Here is an 18,839-nt window from a genome sequence, read left to right as displayed (position 1 = left end):
AATTGACCGAAGCGTAGCGAAGGTCTACGTTTTGACTCGGGCGTTTTGCTTTTGTATGTCCGGATGTTCTCCTCTACAGGTCGCAATTCTTAACCGATTTTCGTGAAATTTTGTGACCGAATTCTATGACTAAATAATTTTTTTTTGTCGACCCGGTTTTCTTGTCGACCCAAAATGGCGGAGTCGTGATAGCTCCCGCCTAAAGAAATAGTCGTATCGGTATCATAAAAGTTTTTTCTTTTTGAGATGTTTATAGATTAAATGGCCAAAAATTCAGAAAATTTGTATCGCTGGTTTTGGCGGTATTTAGATATTTAGTTTTTACTTGAGAATGAGTAGCTAAATTTCGTCAGCTTTAGTAAGAACTATAATGGCGTATTTTGCAAACGTTCGCTTTTGTTGTTTGCATCGGGAGGTCCCTGGTTCCATCCCCAGTAATTGTATACTGCTACATAACTTTTTGTATTTTTTTTTATACTTAAATTTCGTATTGTTGTTTTTTATTTTATTTTTTTATTTTGAAAAAAATGAAAAATTTGTATTTTTTATTTATCAAGCGCGGGTTAAGCGTATTCGTTTAATTTTTGTTTGTAGCTTTATGTAGTTTTTAATTTTTTGTTTATATTACATGTACTATACCTATATTTTAATAAATATTTTTGCCATACATTTATTCAGTTTTAAGCTCTGCTCGCGAGGTCTACAGCTCACAGAGCCACTAGTATTTATTTATTTATTATTTATTTATTTAATTATTTGTCACAGAGTGCATCTCTCTCCACATATTCATACACTAAACAAGACAAAACATGGGAGTACATACAAATACCTGTGCATGCATGCGTGGTTCAAAATGCTCAAGAGCTGTCCAGGTTGGTGTAATATTACACATATTACACTAAAGATATATTAGTAGGTACTTGTTGATATAATTATAGTAACTGCGGTCGTCGCGGTCCATCTCCTACCGATGTTGGGTTGTTGTACCGTTTGTTACTCCAATTCAATAGTGTTGAGGAGCTAGTGAAACTGTGCTAGGGACTAACGGCGTTATTCATACATGTCTTCTAAGTTAATCAGCTGATGATCATCGTTTGTCCCTCTCTATGCCATAACGACAGCTAGGGACAAACGACGATCATCAACTGGCTGCTACCGTTTATGAATAACGCCATTACTGTCCAGGCCGTGATCTCACAGAGACAGTACCTTGTTGATATCACTGCGGTCGTCCCGGTCCATAGACTAGGAATCTAGACTGAGTTTAGAGCAATTATATCATGAAACCGATGCTGCCAAAAATACTGGGGTGCGGGGGGACGAGGTGAGTGAATCCCGTGCCGTGATTGGTCCGTTCAAAGACACGGCACGGGATGGAGTAAAACTACCGTATAAGTGGCAGAGGGGGTAGCGTTACTATGCTCAGTCTAGAGGATGTCTTGTCTGTGTCCCGGTCTGTCTCCTAGGAACTAGTGGAGCGGCTGCCAGTGTTCGGCTGTTGTCGAAAGATTTGTTCCACTCCACAATGTTCAGGAGTGTTCAGCAAGAAACACAGATAAGAGTAATGTGATCTCAGAGACAGTACCTTGTTGATATTACTGCGGTCGTCGCGATCTGTCTCCTGGGAGCTAGTGGAGCGGCTGCCAGTGTTCGGCTGTTGTCGAAAGATTTGTTCCACGCCACAATGTTCAGGAGTATCAAGCAGACACACAGATCAGAGTAATGTGATCTCAGAGACAGTACCTTGTTGATATCACTGCGGTCGTCCTGGTCTGTCTCCTGGGAGCTAGTGGAGCGGCTGCCAGTGTTCGGCTGTTGTCGAAAGATTTGTTCCACTCCACAATGTTCAGGAGTGTTCAGCAAGAAACACAGATAAGAGTAATGTGATCTCAGAGACAGTACCTTGTTGATATCACTGCGGTCGTCGCGATCTGTCTCCTGGGAGCTAGTGGAGCGGCTGCCAGTGTTCGGCTGTTGTCGAAAGATTTGTTCCACTCCACAATGTTCAGGAGTGTTCAGCAAGAAACACAGATAAGAGTAATGTGATCTCAGAGACAGTACCTTGTTGATATTACTGCGGTCGTCGCGATCTGTCTCCTGGGAGCTAGTGGAGCGGCTGCCAGTGTTCGGCTGTTGTCGAAAGATTTGTTCCACGCCACAATGTTCAGGAGTATCAAGCAGACACACAGATCAGAGTAATGTGATCTCAGAGACAGTACCTTGTTGATATCACTGCGGTCGTCCTGGTCTGTCTCCTGGGAGCTAGTGGAGCGGCTGCCAGTGTTCGGCTGTTGTCGAAAGATTTGTTCCACTCCACAATGTTCAGGAGTGTTCAGCAAGAAACACAGATAAGAGTAATGTGATCTCAGAGACAGTACCTTGTTGATATCACTGCGGTCGTCCTGGTCTGTCTCCTGGGAGCTGGTTGAGCGGCTGCCAGCGTTGGGTTGCTGAAGGACGATTTGTTGGATCACTCGGTCGAGGAGAAGCCAGTGTTGTGCGTGAGGGTTGTATTCCACTGCAAATAGGTAGAATCACGTTAAAAATTTGGCTGTTAACTACATTTTTCTACAAAATACAAGAGTCAATGCCTCAAAATAAATGATAACAACAGCTGGCGTCAGATTCTCATCAGTTTATTCGAATAGCAGAGAAAATGGTTGTGTGCCCCAGTTGGGAACATAGTCACTGTGGGGTCATAGCTAACTACGAATCCTAACAATAGGGAGCGTGTGTAACTGTAGAGGGCAGCTCTTAAATTCAACATATTACTTATCAAACAACCTTGAAAGTTCCTTATCCTCGATTTTCCGTCTAGTTCTCATGATGTTCTCTAAAAAACTGAATGTAACTTACACGGAAGTAGTAGCATATATGTTCAAGCATAGACAGCAGATGTGGATAAGCAGCAGTATGACTAAGTTTCCTTCTCAACAACCCCAACATTGTTCCCGCACTCTTGGTATCGACGTGTTGCTTGTCGAATGACCTGGAGATTTCTTCTCAGAACGTAATGGAATATTACTCACACGGCAATAGTAGCATATGCTCAAGCATAGACAGCAGATGTGGATAAGAGCAGTATGACTAAGTTTCCTTCTCAGCAGCTCGAACATCGTTCCCGCGCTCTTCGTATCAACGTGCTGTTTGTCGAACCGCCTGGCGAGTTCTTTTCAGAAACTAATTGAATGTAACTCACATGGCAATAGCAGCATATGCTCAAGCATAGACAGCAGATGTGGATAAGCAGCAGTATGACTAAGTTTCCTTCTCAACAACCCCAACATTGTTCCCGCACTCTTCGTATCGACGTGTTGCTTGTCGAATGACCTGGAGATTTCTTCTCAGTACGTAATTGAATGTTACTCACACGGCAACAGCAGCATATGCTCAAGCATAGACAGCAGATGTGGATAAGCAGCAGTATGACTAAGTTTCCTTCTCAACAACCCCAACATTGTTCCCGCACTCTTCGTATCGACGTGCTGTTTGTCGAATGACCTGGAGATTTCTTCTCAGAACGTAATGGAATATTACTCACACGGCAACAGCAGCATATGTTCCAGCATAGACAGCAGATGTGGATAAGCAGCAGTATGACTAAGTTTCCTTCTCAGCAGCTCGAACATTGTCCCAGCGCTCTTCGTATCGACGTGTTGCTTGTCGAATGACCTGGAGATTTCTTCTCAGAACGTAATGGAATATTACTCACACGGCAACAGCAGCATATGTTCCAGCATAGACAGCAGATGTGGATAAGCAGCAGTATGACTAAGTTTCCTTCTCAACAGCTCGAACATTGTTCATAAGCAGCATTATGACTCAGTTTTCTTCTGAGCAACTCGAACATTGTTCCCGCACTCTTCGTATCGACGTGTTGCTTGTCGAATGACCTGGAGATTTCTTCTCAGAACGTAATGGAATATTACTCACACGGCAATAGCAGCATATGCTCAAGCATAGACAGCAGATGAGGATAAGCCGCAGTATGACTCAGTTTTCTTCTGAGCAACTCGAACATTGTTCCAGCGCTCTTCGTATCGACGTGTTGCTTGTCGAATGACCTGGCGATTTCTTCTCAAAACGTAATTGAATATTACTCACATGGCAACAGCAGCATATGTTCCAGCATAGACAGCAGATGTGGATAAGCAGCAGTATGACTAAGTTTCCTTCTCAGCAACTCGAACATTGTCCCAGCGCTCTTCGTATCGACGTGTTGCTTGTCGAATGACCTGGCGATTTCTTCTCAAAACGTAATTGAATATTACTCACATGGCAACAGCAGCATATGTTCCAGCATAGACAGCAGATGTGGATAAGCAGCAGTATGACTAAGTTTCCTTCTCAACAACCCCAACATTGTTCCCGCACTCTTCGTATCGACGTGCTGTTTGTCGAACCGCCTGGCGAGTTCTTTTTAGAAACTAATTGAATGTAACTCACATGGCAACAGCAGCATATGCTCAAGCATAGACAGCAGATGAGGATAAGCCGCAGTATGACTTAGTTTCTTTCTCAGCAGCTCGAACATTGTCCCAGCGCTCTTCGTATCGACGTGCTGTTTGTCGAACCGCCTGGCGAGTTCTTTTTAGAAACTAATTGAATGTTACTCACACGGCAACAGCAGCATATGTTCCAGCATAGACAGCAGATGTGGATAAGCAGCAGTATGACTAAGTTTCCTTCTCAACAGCTCGAACATTGTCCCCGCACTCTTCGTATCGACGTGTTGCTTGTCGAATGACCTGGAGATTTCTTCTCAGAACGTAATGGAATATTACTCACATGGCAACAGCAGCATATGTTCCAGCATAGACAGCAGATGTGGATAAGCAGCAGTATGACTAAGTTTCCTTCTCAACAGCTCGAACATTGTCCCCGCACTCTTCGTATCGACGTGTTGCTTGTCGAATGACCTGGAGATTTCTTCTCAGAACGTAATGGAATATTACTCACATGGCAACAGCAGCATATGTTCCAGCATAGACAGCAGATGTGGATAAGCAGCAGTATGACTAAGTTTCCTTCTCAACAGCTCGAACATTGTCCCCGCACTCTTCGTATCGACGTGTTGCTTGTCGAATGACCTGGAGATTTCTTCTCAGAACGTAATGGAATATTACTCACATGGCAACAGCAGCATATGTTCCAGCATAGACAGCAGATGTGGATAAGCAGCAGTATGACTAAGTTTCCTTCTCAACAGCTCGAACATTGTCCCCGCACTCTTCGTATCGACGTGTTGCTTGTCGAATGACCTGGAGATTTCTTCTCAGAACGTAATGGAATATTACTCACATGGCAACAGCAGCATATGTTCCAGCATAGACAGCAGATGTGGATAAGCAGCAGTATGACTAAGTTTCCTTCTCAGCAACTCGAACATTGTCCCAGCGCTCTTCGTATCGACGTGTTGCTTGTCGAATGACCTGGCGATTTCTTCTCAAAACGTAATTGAATATTACTCACATGGCAACAGCAGCATATGTTCCAGCATAGACAGCAGATGTGGATAAGCAGCAGTATGACTAAGTTTCCTTCTCAACAACCCCAACATTGTTCCCGCACTCTTCGTATCGACGTGCTGTTTGTCGAACCGCCTGGCGAGTTCTTTTTAGAAACTAATTGAATGTAACTCACATGGCAACAGCAGCATATGCTCAAGCATAGACAGCAGATGAGGATAAGCCGCAGTATGACTTAGTTTCTTTCTCAGCAGCTCGAACATTGTCCCAGCGCTCTTCGTATCGACGTGCTGTTTGTCGAACCGCCTGGCGAGTTCTTTTTAGAAACTAATTGAATGTTACTCACACGGCAACAGCAGCATATGTTCCAGCATAGACAGCAGATGTGGATAAGCAGCAGTATGACTAAGTTTCCTTCTCAACAGCTCGAACATTGTCCCCGCACTCTTCGTATCGACGTGTTGCTTGTCGAATGACCTGGAGATTTCTTCTCAGAACGTAATGGAATATTACTCACATGGCAACAGCAGCATATGTTCCAGCATAGACAGCAGATGTGGATAAGCAGCAGTATGACTAAGTTTCCTTCTCAACAGCTCGAACATTGTCCCCGCACTCTTCGTATCGACGTGTTGCTTGTCGAATGACCTGGAGATTTCTTCTCAGAACGTAATGGAATATTACTCACACGGCAACAGCAGCATATGCTCAAGCATAGACAGCAGATGTGGATAAGCAGCAGTATGACTAAGTTTCCTTCTCAACAACCCCAACATTGTTCCCGCACTCTTGGTATCGACGTGTTGCTTGTCGAATGACCTGGAGATTTCTTCTCAGAACGTAATGGAATATTACTCACACGGCAACAGCAGCATATGCTCAAGCATAGACAGCAGATGTGGATAAGCAGCAGTATGACTAAGTTTCCTTCTCAGCAGCTCGAACATTGTCCCCGCGCTCTTGGTATCGACGTGCTGTTTGTCGAACCGCCTGGCGAGTTCCTTCTCGTCCTCGTTGCGGATCATTTCGAAGAAGTCGATGTGCCGGTCGAGTGTTTCATTTTCGTATTTGCGGAGTTTCTCGATAACTGTGAAAAATAGTAGTTTGTGAATTCTAAAGCAAGTAAGCAAATGGGTATTACGAGATGCGAACTAGCAGCAAAATTAGATCAAAGTCTACCAAAATTCTCATCATAGTTATAAATGTTATAATTATAGGTTCAGCCATTTGAATACTGATTTCCTGGTACGATTTTATCCCGTGAAGATTGTTCAGGCTAGATATTCGTAAGTATAGTGTATAAAAGTCGTGTCTCAATCAAAAACTCGTACTTAACTCAAGTGAAATCCAACTTGTCTTTTAGAGCCCCGTACTTCAGAACAGCAGGAAAATAAAGAAAAAAAGTGTCTAATGGAGGCACTTACCAGGCTGTATTCCCAGCATCAAGAACTCATATCTCAAGTGCAGTCGGAACTCCAAGCTGTCTTCACCAGCTCCATAATTCAATACAGCGTTGACAAAGGACATAATAGCAGTCTTGAGTCCGAGGTCGTCTCGGTAGGCGCCCGTACTGCGGTCTAGTTCGTTGATGATGGACTGGAAGCGAGCGCGCTCCGCTGCGTACTTCTGGTAGTGGACCATTGCTTCTAGCACCTGGATATAGGAAGGATAATAAGTAGGTACAGATAAAGGAGCTGTTATATATATTTACACATTTCATCAATAATCGAATGTACCTTTTTATGGCCGCCGGGCACGAGGCAGACGGCGCCGAGGATCTCCAGCGCGGCGACTTTGGTCTTGACGTTCTCAGTGTCCAGGGACTGAGCGATCAGATCTATGCTCGTCGGGTGAGCGAGTACGTGTGCGCGGCCCGTCTGCAAATATAAAGGAAATATATTGCAGTAATGTCTCATGACTCTTTAGGACACAATTAAATTTTACGAGAGCTTGAAAGACTCGGAAATTTATCTACATGGACTCGAAAAGCGATCGACAGTCGGAAACAGTGGCGGTTGCGAAGCGCTGTCTTAATGCCACCAAGGAATGTTACCAGTGTTACTGAGTTCTCACTGAGTTGTTCATCAGCGCCTTGATCCCTGCAATAAGGTTATGCCTTTTGATGGCGTCATCTCGGGTTTCCCGCTGAAGGGCATCCAATAGGGCTCCAGGACGCCTTGCTTCACGAAGCTTGACAAAGCTGTGAGCGATTGAAGATCATAGCAGTGTTAGTTTCTTACCGAATTGTTCATCAGGGCCTTGATCCCGGCAATGAGGTTATGCCTGTTGATCGCGTCGTCCCGGGTTGCCCGCTGAAGGGCATCCAATAGGGCTCCAAGACGCCTTGCTACACGAAGCTTGACAAAGCTGTGAGCGATTGAAGATCATTGCAGTGTTAGTTTCTTACCGAATTGTTCATAAGGGCCTTGATACCCGCAATAAGATTATGCCTGTTGATGGCATCGTCCCGGGGCGCCCGCTGAAGGGCATCTAATAGGGCTCCGAGACCGCCTTGTTTCACGAAGCGCAGTACGAAGCTGTGGGCGCGGGTGCGGAGTGCTGTCTTCAAGCCGTCGAGCAATGCGCAGGATTCTGGGGCGACTGGGCCTTCTGATGAGGCGAACGCCTGGAAAATTATAAGGATAACATTTTGATTAGTTTGTTTCAATAAGAATTACTTAACAACGTTCATTTTAACCAGCTTCAATATACATTTACATTGTTGATCAAGATCATAAGCCTCTGAATACCTACTCAGGAGAGTTTATCCCAGCTTTGTCCGATGTCCGCACCCAATGCACTTCTTTAATATATAGACGGTTGATGAAGTATGTAGGTTTGCACTTACACAGTGATTACAATAACTTCTCATCAATCATCTGAATTAAGTGGCAGACCTACAAGGAAGGTTTCATCTGTACTCACGTCAGCGATCTCGTTGAGCGCCTTGATGTACTCTTCGACTTGTGGTGCTGTTCCCATGGGCATGACCACTCCCGGCGGCGGCCGTCGGCTGCAGTAGATCTGCCATTTCTTCGCGGCTGGTAGCTCCATCATGGCCGCTTTGTTCACTGCTGTCAGGTCCAGCTCTTCCTGTTAAGATAGAAACAATGTCGTCAGAAACTGTACACAGACTTAACCCATAACGCATGCTAGTCTATGACCGATCTTTTGCATACATACTCGTAGATCGATATCAATTTATTTATTCGTATGCCATTCTGAGTCATTGTAGGTACAGTATTTTTTTAGTTTACAGATTAATGTTAGATCAATGAATAATCTTTCTTTAAAATCGCCATTGTGTCATTTCGTACATAAATTGTTCTCTTGAACTTGAACCCATCTTTGCTATTTAATTTTGTCAGGCGCTTAATACGACCGTTTGATAAAAGCATAAAATTCCAAAGCAACAACAAAGAAAGCTGTTTCTAACTATGTCAATAACTTTTAATCCTCGATGGACTCAAACTTAGACGAAGTACTTAAAGCTGACGAGTTTTGTGTTCTAAGTTTTATAATCTCTTTAAATAACTCTCGCGAGGATTTGTGAACGTTTGAGTTGTTTAAAACTTTTGTAAGCCTTCGTAATTCCGACATGAAAGAAAATTGGCGGTTCTTGGAGAGCCTGTAAATCGCAAAGTTTAAACAAGCTAGTGACAGGAAAATTAGCAGCAGATAGCGGCGAAGACATTTAATTGATTAATTGCGAAGTTCTAACAAAAATTACAGGAAACTTGTGAGAACTGAGATTGAAGTCAGTAGGTATGGACAAGGTCTACTTTTGGAAATTGACCCTCTGGGGAGGTAGGAGAAATGACAGAGGAACAAACCGAGAAAAATCGCGTATAATTAATAACAATACCATAAGTATTGGGGCAGTTCGACAAAGAAACTTAAAAATAGCAGTTGAATTTGCATTTATGACGCAGTACATAAAGTATTCATACTACCTATCTAAGCATATTATGATATGCTAATTAATAATTATATCATATATGATCTGACAAGTTAATCATCATACCAATTTAGAAGACGTTAAATAAAACGTAGCTATAGATAGATGTCGTTTACCACTTATTTATAAAATAAAAAACATATTTATGAACAACATTTAATAACGGATAAAAATCTAAATCACCCGCTTCGGCAAATTTCTGATCAGTTCCCAAACATGGCCGTTAGTTCATCCTTGGCTAACATTCACATCATTAGTGAACACTTTAGATAGCCGAGCCTAACCATACCATTCCTTATACAAAACTGGCCATCCAAATAAATTGAGTTCATGAAATTCTAATGTATGATTTCGTTTACATACTGGGGGCCGATTTTTGAATTTCGATCGCTCGATTTCGTCACTCTAAAATCGGTGGAAAACGACGAAATGCTGATTTTTGAAATTCGAGCGATACAAATTGGGAATCAATCTAGTGGTATATATTGACCATTCGTTTTCATTTCTATTAGTAGAATTTACATGGCTAGTAGTGGACATATTACTGAACGAAATACACTAAATCAAGCGGTCGAATCTCAAAAATCGCCCCCCTGAGCTGGATTTTAAATAGAGAAACGATGTGTTTTAAATAATAAGCGATCGAGTAAAAAAGCGTTAAGTATACTTGTCACTTCTGGATGAGATTAGCTCAGGACCGGAACAAGTAGCGTACTGGAAGAGAGACCTATTCTCAGCAGTGGGCGATAAAGGGCTGATATGATGATGATGACACTTGTATACAATTATGTATAATATTTACCACAAATATGGATTTCAGTTGATCCTTGGCTGGCAACATTATATCACATTATTAGGGGACACGTTAGTCGCTTCCACCTACCATACTGAGCCATACCATTCCTTCTACATCTAAACTGGCCATCACAAGGTTCTAGGCTGGATTTTAAATAGGTACTTATTTAAAAAAACGATGTTGTAAAAATATATAAAACAGGCCGTTACATACATAAATATATTGATAGAGTCAGACCAAACTTATACTCCGCAGCGATTTTGTGAAGTGTTACGAGGGGCGTTCAATAAAAAGTGAGAATGAGTATGTTATATACAACTTTTATTAAATGTTATTTTATTTTTCGACATAGTCACCTTTTAGCATAATACACTTAGTATATCTTTTTTCTAAACTTCATATTCCATTTCTAAAAAAGGTTTTATCTTGAGTACTTAAAAAATCTTGTACTGCAGCGACTACCGCGTCGTCGTCTTCAAATTTCTTGCCTCTAAGGTATTTCTTCAATCTCGGAAATAGGTAGAAATCACTAGGGGCGAGGTCTGGAGAATACGGAGGATGCTTAAGGATATCGAACCCAGCATCACGTATTGCAGCCATTGCAACGGCGGACTTGTGTACCGGTGCATTGTCCTGATGGAACAACACAATTTTCGAGAGTTTACCTCGCCGTTTTTCACGGATCTCATTGCGCAATGTTGCTATTTGTTTGGCATATAAAGAGCCCGTAATAGTGGCTCCATGCTCGAGATACTCAATCACTACGACCCCTTTACCATCCCAAAAAACAGAGCCCATGACCTTATCGGCAGATGGGCCCACCTTGAATTTCTTCGGAGTTGGAGATGATGGCCTTTTCCATGTCATAGACTGCAGTTTCGTTTCAGGGTCGTAATGATGGAGCCATGTTTCGTCCATTGTTATAAATCGCGCCAAAAAAAGTTCCCGGTCTTGCTGTATCAGGTCCAAAGCTTCTTGACAAATCTCGACTCTAGTTTGTTTTTGCGTGTCAGTAAGCATTCTGGGTACCCAACGCGCTGATACCTTTTTCATACCCAAGCGTTCATGTAAAATATTATGCACGCTCCCCGTTGAAATCTTTACATTTTCAGCAATAAAACGAACCGTGACACGACGATCCGCCAAAACTAAGTTTTCGACTTTTTTCACAATTTCTTCAGTTACTGCTGTAGTAGGGCGTCCGGAGCGGGGGTCATCCATGGTCGATGTTCTTTCACGTCTAAATTCGGCGCACCAACGTGCAACTGTCGAATACGGAGGAGCATTAGACCTTAAAGTGTCCCGTAAATCTAAATTGACTTGGTCCGTAGAAAAATTTTTCAAACACAAGTATTTAATAACGGCGCGCAGTTCAATTTTCTCCATTTTCGCTAACGTACTCAACAGCATCGCAAAGAAATCGCCGTATTTTTTTTTTAAAACAAAAAACAGTTAGTTTTTTTTTTTTCATGGCAATCAGCTAGGTAGATTAGCTTTACCGGCCAGTATTTACTTTCCTAATATTTAAAGAGTTTGCATCTCATTCTCATTATATATTGAACGCCCCTCGTATTTTAAACTTCATCATCTCATAGAAGTTTGACGTTTAAAATAACACTTGCACAGTCTTTGCTATCAAAATCGCTGCCGAGTTGGCTTGATCTGTCGCTTCATCACCACCCACAACCAAAACAACTGACAGCCACGGTTTACAAGACACGAAGCAGCTGTCAGAAACCACGGGCGAAACAAACTCCTAACTGGATTTAGAGCAGCTCAATAACCTACCTTGAACTCTACACGTTAGAGTCTATATTCCCTTGTGCAGTACGGTGAAGTTTTCCGTCAACGTCAAATCGGCATGACGAACGCCTTCGCCTCAAATATGGACATTACTAACGACCTGAGAGCCGAATGCCAAAACTGAGGAGCGGATTTCCTTGGTCGGAGAGAGGCTGATCAATGTGATGTACATACAGGGTGAAACATCATAAACCGACCAACTATAACGAACTATTCCTGATGTTATCAAATGTTATCATCATATTCTATATTACATACTCGTATTGCCTCGTTATTATCAATTGTATAGGACTAAAAGAAGGTCCATTCAAGAAAAAAATGTGTCCCCGAGTTTGAAACTAAATGGCACTACTTTTCTTTTAATAACAACTCTTTTTGCTATTATTGCTATTACAAAATGTTTGTTAATAATCTTGCTATTTTTACACGACTGCCCCAAAAAAGGAGTGTATTGTTTTCAGCATGGTTGTATGTGGCTGGGTATGTGAGTTTCTTTGTTCCACCATAATTTCTGAATGCCTTAACCGATTTAAATGTATGATATATCATTAGAATCCTTACATCATCTCGAGTAACATAGGCTATGTGGCGTCATTTCTTTTTAGCTTTTCAGTTCGTTTTATTTTAAACTGCAGTCGTGTTTTTTAATTTTTAATTTATTTATTTTATATTAATAATTGCTTACCGTATTCTCGCGCAACAAATTCCAAATTCTAACTTTTCCGTAAGGTCTGTTATGAATGGTAGGGTAGGTATAGATGATCAATAATAGCGTGAAATGTCTTACTTCAAACAAATGCCAAGGTTCACTGCGCGGTCAATGGAGGCATCCATCATATTTGACTGATGACCGTGAGTCACGGTAGTGATGGGCGACCGGAAAGTTTCCGTTATGGGAAACTTTCGGTAACGTAATTTACCGAGAATATTTCCGTAATATTCTCGTGATGGGAAAGATATGGAAATTTATGTTTTTTGATGGTCAAAGTACATATTATTATATAAATGACTTCTAAAGTTATAACGCAACAAGAAAATATCATTACTGAACTAAATAAAAGATTCCGAATAAATTACCATAAATTCTCGTAAATTACCGACCAATTCACCATGCAAATTAAAATAAAACTGGGTATTTACTACATAATATAGAATTATAAGAGAATTAAAAAGGTGTTTGTTCTAGTCTAGTTTCATAAAAGTAATAATAGTATTATGTACCTAAATATTTTGAGTCATGCATGGCACGGGTCAAGCGCTCGGGCGTCAGGTATGCGCAGGTACCTAGTCAAAAATCCCACGCTAGGGATAGATAAGGATAAAACAAAAGGGTTAAACTTAATGTTACTTCAGTTCTTTTTTAACCACCATGGCAAAAACATCTTAGCAAATAGTAAATTAGTAATCGCGATAGTGTGATTTGAGTCAGTTTGTAACCGAATGGTTCACCATGAAACCAAAGTCAGTTATTCATCAATATTTCCGAAAAAAGAAGAACTAGGAAAAGATGTCCACGAGTGCAAATTTTGTGATTTAAAATACCGTTCAGTGAATGCTACAAGGATGAAAAATCACATATTAACATGCAAAAAAGCCCCAGACAACGTAAAAACATTGTTTAAAGCAGCAAACCGAATTGAAGCAGAGCCTGAGTCAGTGGCCTTACATATTGAAAATGAACACGCAGAAAAAGAAGAAATAGACACTGCTATTTCACGTGCGATATATGTGTCTGGTTTGCCGCTCTCAATGCTAGAACATCCTCTTTGGGTAATAGCATTGAATAAACTCAATCGGGAATACACGCCGCCTGGCCGAAAATGCATAATGCATAATGTGGTGCAGTGTAATAACATGTAATGTGGGTAATAATAATGCGTAAATCTTTTATTTTCATCAGTAACTGTAAAGGTTTCAGACACTTAACATAAATTCCCTAGGAAATTTCTATGCCATTTAAGAGAACTTACGGTAATTTACGGTAACTTATGGAAATTTACGTTTTAATCATGTTTAAAGTAATGGCTCTTGGCGCGAGGATAAAGTACTTTGGAATATGTACATCTTTCGTTATTACGAAAAATTCGATTCCCATATATAAAAACAAAGTTATTAAGTAAATTGCCATTTTTGGTAATATTACCGTAATCTTTCCGAGAATATTCTCTCGATCGGAAATATTCTCTGCAATTTCCCATCACTAGTCACGGACCGTGACATAGGGACGACATGTGACAAATCACCGTTGTCACGATGTTATTTCCTTCGTCACAGGCAACATTGCAGTATAACTGTAACTTTCTATGTATGTCATCACTACATCGTATAAAACAAAGTCGCTTCCCGCTGTCTGTCCCATACATAATGCTTAAGTTCTTTAAAAGTAAGCAACGGATTTTGGTGCGGTTTTAATAGATAGTGATTCAAGAGGAAGGTTTATGTATCTTTTGTTAACCCGTGCGAAGCCGGGGCGGGTCGCTAGTATTGTATATAATTTCGAGGTTTTCACTGGGGAAGAGCAAGTAATATTGCTAATACAAAATATTCTAGCACCAAATTTGAATGATTACGATATTTGGAAGTTATTTGGAAGAGGAAAAAGGCAAGTTGTTAAAAATACCTCGTCGTTATAGTTACGTATACATAACACCAGCATTTAAAACAATTATGTCAGGAAAAATACGTAAGATTTTAGGCCAGCAATCATCATAATCGCTCGGAATCCACGGAACTCGCTCATTACCCGTACCATGAGTTCAGAGTGGCCTTACTCACTAGCAACAGAAACAGGTAGGTACACCATCTGTGAAAATTTCAACTGTCTAGCTATCACGGTTCATGAGATACAGCCTGGTGACAGACAGACGGACAGTGGAGTCTTAGTAATAGGGTCCCGTTTTACCCTTTGGGTACGGAACCCTAAAAACTGTTCAAAGCTCGTTCATTCCTGCTCAGGAGTATCAGAACCACCTAACCTCAAGATCCATACCAACTATAAGGCGGTTTTGGAATTGGATTCCTCCGCATCCTATGTTCCACTCGCACACCGCTCCGATATGCGAGTGGAACATAGATAACATATATGTATGTGTGAATAGCGCTATCTACCACACCGGAGTGTGAAAACCGCGTAATACACTGGCGGACGGTAGTTGCGTAACCTAGAATCTCCAGAATCCAGCATATCACCGGACTATTACGTTATAATGATGATTGGTGCGGTTACCGAGATCATGCAGGCCATCGCCCTTAAGGCTCATTTGAACGCACGGTGCGAGAACTCGCATGGGTTGCGTTACATTACGGTGTTTGTTACGGCGGTTGAATTGGTTGAACTTTTGTAGTCGGCAATATAATGTAAGACGCATACGAGTTCTCTTGTCGTCTACCTAAGCTTTAAAGCAAAGCCACGGTTCTTTTTCAAAATGTCTTTGAAAAAAGTGATAGTTATGATCGCTATAACGTAGTAAAAATGTAGTACATAATTGATGAACTGTATAATAGAATTTTTAGATAGCACACTATCTAAAGAGTCGGTCTTTTGAAATTCAAAGTTTGTTTTAATAACATTCTCTATTTTTTTAATTGTTTATTTTTTAAACTTTCAGACGTATTAACATACCTATTTAAAGAACGATTTATGATATTATTCACTCTCAATACAAAATAAAAAGGTCACAAAAATCGCAGAAATTCTATATATCGGGTGGAACAGAACAAAGGACTTTTACGCAAACGGGGAATTGTTTAGGCTAAGAAAAACCGCTCGTGCCACGTGCCACAACCACCTGCATAAAAAATCGGTACTTCGGTTACTGGGTGCCGGCGAGTCGAACGCTACAGAACCAGTCTAAAATGTGTCATCGAGATGCGTAACAAAGGCGCGTTATCGGAGAGCGCACCTACACTGGTTTTTTGAGCGTTGGACTAGCCCGCGCTCAGGTGCCAAATATAATAATTTTTACTGAACAACACGGTTTTACTGAACAATAGACAATAGGATTAGCCTTCGGGGTCTATTAGAAAGCTACAAACTATACTATATATTTCACTTATTTATCACTTTAATATTTCTAACAATTATTGACATAAGTACAGTTTGTTAATAATTTATAGATATACATTTATTTTCATACTATTTATACATACGAGATAGAGACGTGAAAAATTATCAGTTGACGCGAAATAAGTAGACTTTCTTCGCGACTTGGAAAGTTATTAAGTTGTTTACATGTCATAAGTCACACGCCGTCCGGCAAATTACCTAGGCCAACAGTACATATAAGTATAAGCATTGATTCTACGAGTATACGTCAAGTAAACGACAAAACTTTGAGGCAGAAACATAAATATACATGTCATCGTCATCATAAGCATAAAAACTGCGGTCTTGTAAACTGTCATTCCATGGAACTTAATTGCTAAGTATGTAAACAAAAGTCAATAGTAAATTCATATTTTTTGACAGTTTCAATATGGCGGTCTGTTTAAGTACATAGTTAGCAAGTTCCATAGAATGAAACTTTAGGTGAAACAATTTCCGTGTATTTTTACACGACTGCCAAAAAATCTCTTTTTTTTATTTATTCTGCAACTAGGCCTCAAGGGCTAACACAAGTCAATACTTTTGTATTGACTTATATGTATTGTACAGTCGCCATCAGATATATCAGAGCGCCCAGGGTTGCACAAATAACTTAACGTTTAAGTGCATGTTTAGATATTTTTGAGCGCCTTGGCCGCTCCGATACAACTCATGGAGAATATACGGACTATACTTGAACGGTAGGGTTTCTATTGAAGATCGGAACTAATGCGCCCTCCATACTGCTGGAAAGCGTCAGCCTTTGGCCCTCTGACAGGTTCATTACCGTCCGAGCTTTCTACTTACCGACGCGCATGCGTAGTATACCTAAGTATATAATATCGTCTGCATAAGCGTTTATTAGCTTTTAGAATTTTAGATACTACAGAAAACCTACTATGTTCAGCGGGCGCAGCATGGTTTCATTTTTATCGCCTGTCACTATGCCTGCCACTTTCGCACTTACATACTTGTTAGAACGTGACAGGCATGGTGACAAGCGATAAAAATGCGACCGTGCTACTGCCGCAGGTTGCCTGTCAACTTGTTTAATTGTTTATATTTTTGGTGTTTAAATTTAATATTCTTTTTATAGCCGGTCAAACAACTTTCGTCGGTAGAAAAAAGAGCGAAATTCAAATTTTCTATGGGTATGGGTACTGACGGAAATGGCTTGACAAACTATAATTAATTTAATTTATATTCTAAGGAATTTAATTCGAAAATACGATATAGTATTATTTACAAGTGCAAGTGTACGTAATGTTTAAGTCTATTTTGATTGTATCTTTAACGTAGGTATCACACAAAAAACCGTGAAAAGTAAATGTGACAGTATGACGGTAAAATGGCATTTTTCACGCTTTCAATTCCCAGAAATGGAAATACACAGCTTGTTGACAGTGACTAATCAAGCCCGCTCACATGGACATGTCAAATATTGTCATACTGTCCACTTATTTCCATAATACTGATGGGGCCTGCCATAGGAATTGTTCGCCATATACCCGTGAACCTTATTAGGTAAGTTAACATGTTATCCTTTTAAATGTTCCGCCACACAGGCGCGTTTTTCGGGCAGCGCGTGAGCTTTTTTATATGTAAAAGCGGCGCGCCCCGCCCGGAAAACGTGACTGTGTGACGAAGTCTTAAGATTTCATACACACTTTATATTAAGTAGTTATTGACACACAACTAGATATTGACACGGAATAAATAATATTACCAGGTTTAGAAGATTCACTCTGTAACAAAACGCGTCTATTACGACAGATATGACCGCTAGGTAGCGCAAGCGCGAGCAGGCGTCCGTTCCGTAGCGGTGCGCGGCAACTACTATGGCTAGACACCAAAATTGGTGTGGGCCGCATGCACTAGTAGGTACTTGTATTAGCGACCCGACGAAATCGCGGAGTGAGTGAGTCACGCCTAATATTGATAACAACACTTTAGGAGTGTTACCACGTGCATCAAAATTGTAAAATTCTACGTCCCTGTCACTCGAATAATGTGAGAACGACAGACACTTTCTTCACAGATTTTCACGATAGCCATCCAGCACCCAATCGTCAATACATTCGCACAAAGTTATTTTACAATGTCGGCAGCTTTCTTAGGAAAGTTACGTCCACTTTGCATACTTACTAGCAACACAGAACTAGCCAAATGTGGACCTTATGTCAAAGTAAGAAGGTTTAGGAATCGTCAGTTAACTTAATGGTACCTACTCTGGCGCTTTTCAATGCTTCCAACTCCCAAAACATCCTATGTATTCTGAATTCAAATGTACTTAAGCTGTCAAGGACACTGTAGTATTGGAAAGCCTTCAATACTCAGAAACAGGGATGTTGCGGATGCAGATTTTTTGACATCCGCGGATGCGGATGCGGATGCGGATTTTTAAAGGCTCACATCCGCGGATGCGGATGCGGATGCGGATGTCAAGATTAGGTACTTAGAAAACGTCAAATATTACATTTTTAGTATTTTTTTATTAAAAAAACCAAACGTTTAGTATTTGAGCAAGAATATAGGTGCGTTATATTTAATAAACAGTAACTTCGCCGACTTTTCTGGATCTAGACGATTTCGTTATAGGTAATGACGAAATTACCTAGCACTTACGCCGCCGCTAAGACGTTCCTGTACCGACTTGTTCAACATCCGCATCCGCATAAGCTCCGCATCGATTTTATGCGGATGCGGATGCGGATGCGGATGTTGAAAATA

The 18,839-nt window shown here is 40.9% G+C and overlaps 1 protein-coding gene across 1 annotated transcript in view; it reads right to left on the bottom strand.

Annotated features, from left to right (window-relative positions):
- Positions 1-18,839, bottom strand: part of LOC134653679 (disheveled-associated activator of morphogenesis 1) — a 91,552-nt gene that overhangs the window by 9,224 nt on the left and 63,489 nt on the right. The window contains exons 4-10 of the mRNA XM_063509072.1: positions 8,394-8,561; positions 7,876-8,094; positions 7,205-7,345; positions 6,893-7,121; positions 6,328-6,555; positions 2,442-2,518; positions 2,379-2,402 (exon numbers count right to left, since the gene is read on the bottom strand). Of these exons, the coding sequence (XP_063365142.1) occupies positions 2,379-2,402; positions 2,442-2,518; positions 6,328-6,555; positions 6,893-7,121; positions 7,205-7,345; positions 7,876-8,094; positions 8,394-8,561 (1,086 nt within the window). The remainder of the gene's footprint in view (positions 1-2,378; positions 2,403-2,441; positions 2,519-6,327; positions 6,556-6,892; positions 7,122-7,204; positions 7,346-7,875; positions 8,095-8,393; positions 8,562-18,839) is intronic.

This window comes from Cydia amplana, chromosome 13 (assembly GCF_948474715.1).
Source record: "Cydia amplana chromosome 13, ilCydAmpl1.1, whole genome shotgun sequence".
Taxonomy (NCBI): Eukaryota; Metazoa; Arthropoda; class Insecta; order Lepidoptera; family Tortricidae; genus Cydia; species Cydia amplana.
The sequence above is the reverse complement of the archived record's forward strand: the minus strand, read 5'-3'. Positions and strand labels throughout refer to the sequence as shown.